General features: G+C 62.6%; 1 protein-coding gene across 7 annotated transcripts in view; it reads right to left on the bottom strand.

The window, feature by feature from the left end:
• Positions 1-6: 6 nt before the first annotated feature.
• LOC100474813 (immunoglobulin superfamily containing leucine-rich repeat protein 2) overlaps positions 7-8,083 on the bottom strand; it is a 12,109-nt gene continuing 4,032 nt past the window's right edge. For 5 of the 7 annotated variants that reach the window (XM_034668065.1, XM_034668067.1, XM_034668069.1 and 2 more), the window contains 2 exons: positions 5,092-5,205; positions 7-3,503 (listed from right to left, as the gene is read on the bottom strand). In XM_034668065.1, coding sequence (XP_034523956.1) covers positions 1,258-3,495 — 2,238 coding nt within the window. In that variant the 5' untranslated portion in view covers positions 3,496-3,503; positions 5,092-5,205 and the 3' untranslated portion in view covers positions 7-1,257. Of the gene's footprint in view, positions 3,504-5,091; positions 5,206-5,629; positions 5,782-5,809; positions 6,254-8,083 lie in introns of those variants that run through there. The other 2 variants (XM_034668063.1, XM_034668066.1) reach the window with 2 other exon arrangements.

Below are 8,083 nucleotides of genomic sequence, written 5' to 3' on the forward strand. Positions count from 1 at the left end.
TCCCCGCCCACCTGCCTGCCTGCCCGCCCCCCCTACACTACACGGTCACACTTTACAGGACACAGACTTCTCCTACAGAGCACGCTAGTCTAGGACTACACGCCGGGCAAATACTGTTCTCTTGGAAGGAGGCGGGGCGGGGCGGGGCGGGGCGAGGAGACGCGAAGACAGAGGGACTTTTCTCTCTCCGGATCCCGCCGCACCGTCACGCGCAGGCTTCTGTGCGAACCAGACCCGGTCCGGAGAGACAGCAGTTGGCTTCCTTTGCCCCCCGCGCCCCTTGAACGGAGGTCTGGGTCATGTGCCGCAGCGGAAGCGGAGCTGTGGAGTGCTTCGAACTCGAAACCCCAACTCCCCCACAACGAAATTCAGCCAGAACCAACCCCACGCTCTCCGCCTGAAAAGGGAGCGCGGTTCCGCGGCGCTTTAAGTTAGGAGAGAGGGAGAGAGAAGGCGGATTCCCCGCCCCACCCCCTCACTCACATCCAATTTTCCCAGAGGCTGGGAAGGGGGTGTTAGCACCAGACCGGAGTGTCGCTGTCTTTGGGGAAAAACAAAAACAAAAACAAAAACGAAAATATGAAAATCGGAGCGCGGAGCTGAAAGGCGCCCCAGGCACCGGCCTCGGCTCCAGCGGATCATAAGCGGATTGGGGGTGGGGGGGACTGAAGGGTTTGTTTCCCAGTCGGAAGGGGGCTTTTAAACTAAAACTAGGAAGTTGCCACCGAGTCCTGGCTTCTGGGACGTGCACCCCAGAAAGGATGGAGTAGGCGGGACCCTACAGCGCTCCACGGAGGGGACATCAGCTGCGGGTCCCGGGCTGACCCCGGGCCACAGCGTTACCACCAGATATTTCCAACGTCTTCTCCGTTTCCTCTGGTTCCAAAACCCACGGTGGGGCAGGCTGCAGAGCAGATTTCGCAGATAACAATTACGGTGGGAATGGAGAGGCGTGGATTTCGCTTCATGGTCAGCGGGTGGTGTATTATGGGGAGAGAGAAGAGCCAGTAACTGTGCTTGCCGTGGAAGGGAATTGAGCCCACAAAGACAATGACGATAGTGGTGGCCGGGGACTGGTGCAGTCTCGTCCCACACCCCTCTAGAAGTCCCCAGTAGTGAAGGTTGGGGCCGGTAAAAGGGCGGAGTTAGTGAAGGTTGAGGGTGGGGTGGTGGGCGTTCGTCCTGCCAGCCCTAGGCTTCTGCTCCCAGGCACCCACGGTGGGGGATGGGAATGGGCGGGCCAGTCGGGCTGGGGGTTCAGCCTGCCGTCTGCCTGTAATTGCCATTAATTTCCTGGGCGATGTTGACCGCCTCGGCGCCCAGGGGCAGCCGATCACTGTACTCAGAGCCCGCTTCGAACTCCTCTTGGTTGGCCTTGGACTGGGACTCCACCAGCGAGCAGGCCGCCAGACTCTCCTCCCGCTGCAGGTCCCCACCTGGGTCCCCCTGCTCCGCGTCTTCGTCGAGGCCCTCCCCGGGTGCCTCCTCTGGCTCCACGACGTCTGCCCCGCCGCCTGCGGGGTAGCTTTTCTCGGACTCGAGGTAGGAGGCACGCGGGTCGAAGTCGGCGGCGATGCGTTTCTCCATGGGGTCAGAGGCCTGTGGCCGCAGTATAAGACGATAGGGCTTACCCGGGTGTTTGGCCAAAAGATGGCAGCAGGCGGCGCCCAGCAGGGGCACGGTGGCCAGCACCAGGAGGAACACGCTCACCGCCACGATGACCAGCAGCGAGGGCAATTCCTTCTTGGTGGCAAACACCACTTGTACGTGGCAGGCCTCGCCTGCCAGCGCCAGGCACACTGAGTAGTTAGTGCCGGGCCGCAGGCCGCGGAACCAATAGGCGTTGACGCCCTCCTCCACGCGCGACCACTGCACTGCTGCGCCACCCCCCGCTGGGCACAGATAGAGCAGGCGCAGCGGCCGCCGCCCGGGCCGCCCGGCTCCCCCCGCCCCGCCGGGCCCAGATCCCCAGCGCGCCGCCAGCGGCGTCAGCTGCACCCGAGCCTCCCGCTCCGCCACGTCCAGCGCGATGACGCCCAGCTCAAAGACGTGCTGCTTGAGCTCTGCGCTCTGGTTGAATGCGTGGTTGGACACGTACCGCGAGGGGTCCCCGTGGCCACAGCGTTGCTCCTCCACCGGATCCGCAGAGACCTGGTCTTCTGCTTCCTCTCCCTCAGCCGCGTCCTCCTCCTCGGGCCCCGCCTCCGTCTCCCCGAGGACGCTAACTCGGGCCACGCCTTGACCTTTGATTTTGCCCTCGGGCTTGGAGGGTAGAACGCTGTTGCCTCGGCCTTTGGCCGTGGACTTGCGCTCAGAAGTAGGGGCCTGCCCTTCGGAGTCTTCCCCAGAGCCAGGAGCGTGCTTTGGGGGCCCAGCCGCCGCCACTGTCACGCGTAGTGACGTGGAGTTGGCGCCCAGCTCATTGTGGGCACGGCAGGTGTAGACGCCTGCTTCCTTGGCACTCAGGAGGGGCACCAACAGGGAACCGTTTGTGAGGGCCAGGAAGCGCGGGTTGGCTGGGGGCGCGGGCCAAGCGGGTGCTGGAGTCGGGGTTGGGGCCTCCGTCTGTGTCGGCCCGTCCCCATCTCCTTCCTCCCGGTCTTCCGCCCCATCCCCGGTGTCCTCCCCGCTCAGGACGGGAGGCTCTAAGACTATGGTGCCACCCGGGATCTGAAGTTGCCATTGCAGGCGGGGTGTGGGGTGTCCTTCGGCGACGCAGTGTAGCATGAGCGCCAGGCCGGCGGGCAAGGGGCTGCCCGGCGCCTCAGGCGGCGGCTCAGCACTCAGACGCACGCTGGGCGGAACGCAGGACAGGGCGGGCAGGCGGTGCACCGGCACCCCCTGCAGCGCGGGAGGCGAGGCGCACGCGATGGAGTCGGGCTCCGGTAAGGAGACCCTGGTGCTTGCGGCCCAGGCCTGCAGCCACAGGAGGCTGCAACTGCAGTGGAAAGGGTTATGATAGAGTTGCAGGTGCGACAGCGCGCTTAACGCGTCGAAGGTGCCGGGAGCCAGGGTACGCAGGCGGTTGTTGTTGATGCGCAGGGAGCGCAGGTCGGGCAGCGCGCCGAGTGCGTCCCGGGGCAGTGAGCCCAAACGATTGTGGTTCATTTTGAGCAGCTGCAGCGCGCTCAGGTTACGAAGGTCGCTCCACGGAAAGCTGGATATGAGGTTGTGGCTTAGGTCGAGGTTCTTGAGCTGGCTCAGCACCGCCAGGGCGCCCGGCTCCACCGTGCGCACCTCATTGTGCGCCAGCCACAGCGACGTGACCTGCGTGACGTCGGCGAAGGCCCCACGCCGCAGCACCGTGATCTTGTTGGCCGACAGACTAAGCGTGGTCACGTTGGCCGGCAGTCCTTCCGGCACCTCGCGCAACTCCTTGTACGCGCAGTCGGCGAACTGATGCGCGTACTTGTCCACGCAGGCGCACGGCTCCGGGCACGCTCTGGCCACTCCTAGCAGAGCCCATGCTAGCCACAGAGCCCGCAAGGGCACCATCGCGGAACCTGCGGATGAAAGCCAGGGGAAGACGAGAGAAGGTGACTTAGGAGCCCCAGCTTCCCTCCGCCTATTAAGCTCTGCCTCCGCAAACCCGTCTAGGGCAGGTCCTAGGGCTCCAGTAACCTTCTCCTCTGTGCCCAGGAGTCTCTCTTGAACACGAGTGGGGCTCAATAAAAGTCTCAGGATTCAATGCATGCTGTCTCTCGGGGCCCTGACTTCCTTTTCTAGCGGACTTGTACCTAGATTCTTCCCCCCACCTGTCCGTTCAATCTGGCACTGGCGCCTCCAGAGGCTCGGCGCTCACCTGTCTGCTCTGGGTTCTGCCCTGACCCCTATTTGTGTTTCTAAGCCTTCGTTTAACTCCGTGAAGAAAAACTGTTTTTGTCCATGACCTGTGTCCTTCCTCGAACTGTTTGTCCCACGCACAGCACTGGCACGCGCGCCCATACAATCACACAACAATACAAACACACGCTGGGCACCGCCATCAAACTGCCAACTTCTGCAGGGGTTTGGAGGTTCCGAGCACATTTCCTAGCACACAAACACAAAGACACCCAGACATGGATACACTGGAGACCTCATTGTTCTGTCCGCTGAACCTAGCATCCGTACAGCGCTCTCCCTCGCGGTGCTTTCCTGTTGTTCATTGTGCGAGCTGCCAGACACAAGGACACAAGTCCTCAAGCGAACCGACCCGCACACAGGCACACAGGCGCGCGCTTGCGCATGCACAGAAGCCCTCCACCGAGACCCAAATCCCAGCCGATCAGCAATGCCCACAACTTGCGGCGGGAGGTGGGAGGCGGGACCCGGGGGCAGTAGACTCGCAGGCCCCCCTTCGTCAGACACCGAAGCAGCCTGCCCTGGGCAGCAACTCCCTCGAGGGGAGAACCAGGGTTGCTGTGTCAACTTCCGTCTGAGGAAGGAGGTCCTCCCCTATGCATGGACCAGGAGCATTGAGGGAGATGTCACTAAAGATCCCCCCTCCCATCCCCGAAGAACCCAGACGGCTCCCAGGGGGTCCCCAAAGGACAGGTCATGGTGCAGGAATTCTGCCCCTTTACTGCAGCTCCACGATGCCTTAACCCCCCCCCACCCNGACACAAGGACACAAGTCCTCAAGCGAACCGACCCGCACACAGGCACACAGGCGCGCGCTTGCGCATGCACAGAAGCTCTCCACCGAGACCCAAATCCCAGCCGATCAGCAATGCCCACAACATGCGGCGGGAGGTGGGAGGCGGGACCCGGGGGCAGTAGACTCGCAGGCCCCCCTTCGTCAGACACCGAAGCAGCCTGCCCTGGGCAGCAACTCCCTCGAGGGGAGAACCAGGGTTGCTGTGTCAACTTCCGTCTGAGGAAGGAGGTCCTCCCCTATGCATGGACCAGGAGCATTGAGGGAGATGTCACTAAAGATCCCCCCTCCCATCCCCGAAGAACCCAGACGGCTCCCAGGGGGTCCCCAAAGGACAGGTCATGGTGCAGGATTCTGCCCCTTTACTGCAGCTCCACGATGCCTTAACCCCCCCCCACCTCCACCCCCCCACNCCACACCTGGGTCGAGGTTGTGGGGCACTCCCCGCGGCTTACCCGCTGCTGCTCGCTGACTCTCCGCGCACTGCCCTCGGGCTGCAACCCCTTCTCCAGACTTGAGGTCTCGGAGCCAGGACACTGCCCAAAGGCGCTTTCCACATCTGTTGCTGGCTGTGGAAAGGACAGGGGAGCGGCAGAGAAAGGGACAGATAAGTATGGGGACCTCCCTGGCTCTAAGGTCCCGCTTCAGTTTTTCCTTACGCTTCTGTTCCCCCCACGTCTGGCTGGCTGTAGACTGAAGACAGTCTCCGCGCGCTCCCGGCTCGGCAGGGACGCGCACAGCCTCTCCCACCTCTCGCATCATCCACATTTGTTAAAGCCGTAGAGGCTCTCCCCGAGGCTGAGACACGTTGGTCTCAAGGGGCGACCCCCACACCCACCGCCCTCGTCTGGGCTCTCCCCAGTTCAACGCACACCTGTACCCCACCTCCCCCCACATTTACACATCTGCAGATGTTGTCACTATCACTAATCACACAGCCGCCCTCCTCCCCGACCCGCCACGTTCAAACACATTGGTACAGAACACACAGACCTTCACACCCTCCACACGGTCGACCTTCACATGTTAGAATTATCCATCATCATGTAATAATAACCGAGTCAATGTGTTGAGGCCTCCCTACGTTCCACACACATTTCCAAAGGCACACCTTCACCCGGGACACTCTCTATTCTCCCCCTCCCGCACGCACACACATTCACCCTCACTCACCCTCACGCGCGGGTCCCGCCAGGGCCGGGGAGCTTCGCTAATTGAATGCGAGTCGCTTTTACGCCCAGCAACACGTGAGACAAACCATCTTTGAGGAATTTGGGGGAAGGCAAGGCGCACAACTGAAGGGGGGCGTGTCTTTGCCTTTAAACTCTTTGCAAATGCGGGCTGTGGCACAGACAGACCTGAAGTAGGACCTGCTGAGCAGCGCGCGGCCGGCCTCGCACGGACCCTTCCTCGCCGCACCCCCCTCCCCACTAGCAGCCTCCTCCCCGAAGCCACGTTCAACACGATGCATAATTGATAGTGTTAGCAGAGCGCCTCACCCTCCCTGCTATTTTTGCTCGGATCTGGGTAGATGCAAGCTCTGGTCTACCCCACCCCCCGCCAGTCCAACCCGAAGACGGCGGCGCACGACCCCGCGGGGCCGCGGGGAAGCGACGCCTGCACCCCAGCCCGCCGCCGCCCCTGCCCAGCCTCTGAAGCCTTACTCTTTGCAGTCTCGTTTTTTTGTAGCTAAACCAAGCCCTTGAAGCCCTCGACCCAACACGCTGGCCTGTGCGCACAGCCGGGGGCGGTGGGCGCGCAGTATCAGCCTAGCCTCCCCAGAGNGTAGCTAAACCAAGCCCTTGAAGCCCCCGACCCAACACGCTGGCCTGTGCGCACAGCCGGGGGCGGTGGGCGCGCAGTATCAGCCTAGCCTCCCCAGAGGGCCGTCCTGGATGCACCCAAGCGCCTCACCCTCGGGTCTTGCCAGCTACAGGAGAATGGGGCACCGGGGCTGTGGCAGGCAACAGCACCGAAAGGGATGGTTACAAAACGTCTGCTCCTCCAGAGCAGTGTGGGCTGGGAACTTAAGGCCGGAGCATCTCTCTCCCTGTCCCTCCCTCGCCAACGTCTTCACAGCCTCACCAGAAAGGCACTGTCAACCCCACACACTTAGCCCCCGAAGCCTCCGCGGCCCGCCACCGCCAGCATGTCTCACACCCTCACACAACAGCCGGCCTCGGCAGATTCGAATACTCGCTGTTCCCGACTCTCGCTCCCTGTCTCTGGCGAAACCCCGACATTTCTTTTAGCGGCGAGGAGGTGGAGGCGCAGGAATGTCGAGGCATTTGGCTAAAACTCGATGTCTATCTCCTGCACTGCCCATTGCAGTCCTGGAGACAGGGTTGCTGGCCAAAATCGGGAAGGGAGTACAGGCTCCGGGAGACCCCCGGAAAGCCCCCCGCCCCCGCCTTCCGCGGTCCTTTCCGTAAACATTGAGCTCTGGGGCACGCGCGGCCCCCAAGCCTTCGCCCCAGGCCGGGGGTTCTCTGGCCGTGGGTCGATGGCCCGGGTTTGGGGCCTCTGAGGAGATCAATCTCCCGATTTGAGTGTTGAGCATTTTAATGAGCTGGGGAAGTGGGGAAAGAGAGACGGAGGAGGAGAGCAGCAGCTCAAGAGACTACCGACCGGGCGTTCCGAGGATCCTTTGTAAATTAAATATGAACCGACCCGCGCGCGCACGCACGCTCCGCATCCCTCCCTCTCTCCTACTCCTGCGGTCGCTGCAGGCGCCGCAGCTGGCTGAGACCAGCACCTCTCCTTCGGACCAGAATTGAGAACCCAGAACTTCACTCCACCTGCCTGGGCTTGTGGTCCCCACAGACGACCTAGGGGGAGGACACAGGGGCCCCCTGAGAGGGATGTGTCTTCAAGGAGGGTGGAAGGGTGAGAGCGCCTTGACTCTGCGGTGGGACAGCGCGAGCGGCGCCCTAGTCTGGGAATGAATCCCTGCGGCTGGGCCAGGGAGTGGCGCGGCCGGCGGGTCTGGTACAACCTCTTTGTCCGCGGAGCAAGGTGGGGGCGTATTGAGAACGCCGAGCGGGGCGGTTCCTCGAGCCTCGGCCCTGGAAGAGGTGTCTGGGAGGCGAGGTACCAGTAGCGAGGATGGACAGTACGGTTCCGGGTCTCGGGTCCCGGAGACTTTCCTGGGCGTNCGTTCCGAGGATCCTTTGTAAATTAAATATGAACCGACCCGCGCACGCACGCTCCGCATCCCTCCCTCTCTCCTACTCCTGCGGTCGCTGCAGGCGCCGCAGCTGGCTGAGACCAGCACCTCTCCTTCGGACCAGAATTGAGAACCCAGAACTTCACTCCANTTTTCCTGCATCTGTGTGGACGCAAGATCTTTTCCAGGCCTAGTTCGTGAGCGCCCCCTGCTGGAGACCGCTTGCCGGGCGCAGAGGCTGGGGCAATGGCTGCCGGAGGCTGGAGCCCGAGGCTAAGCGG

This window comes from Ailuropoda melanoleuca, chromosome 9, assembly GCF_002007445.2.
Source record: "Ailuropoda melanoleuca isolate Jingjing chromosome 9, ASM200744v2, whole genome shotgun sequence".
In the NCBI taxonomy this organism is placed as follows: domain Eukaryota; kingdom Metazoa; phylum Chordata; class Mammalia; order Carnivora; family Ursidae; genus Ailuropoda; species Ailuropoda melanoleuca.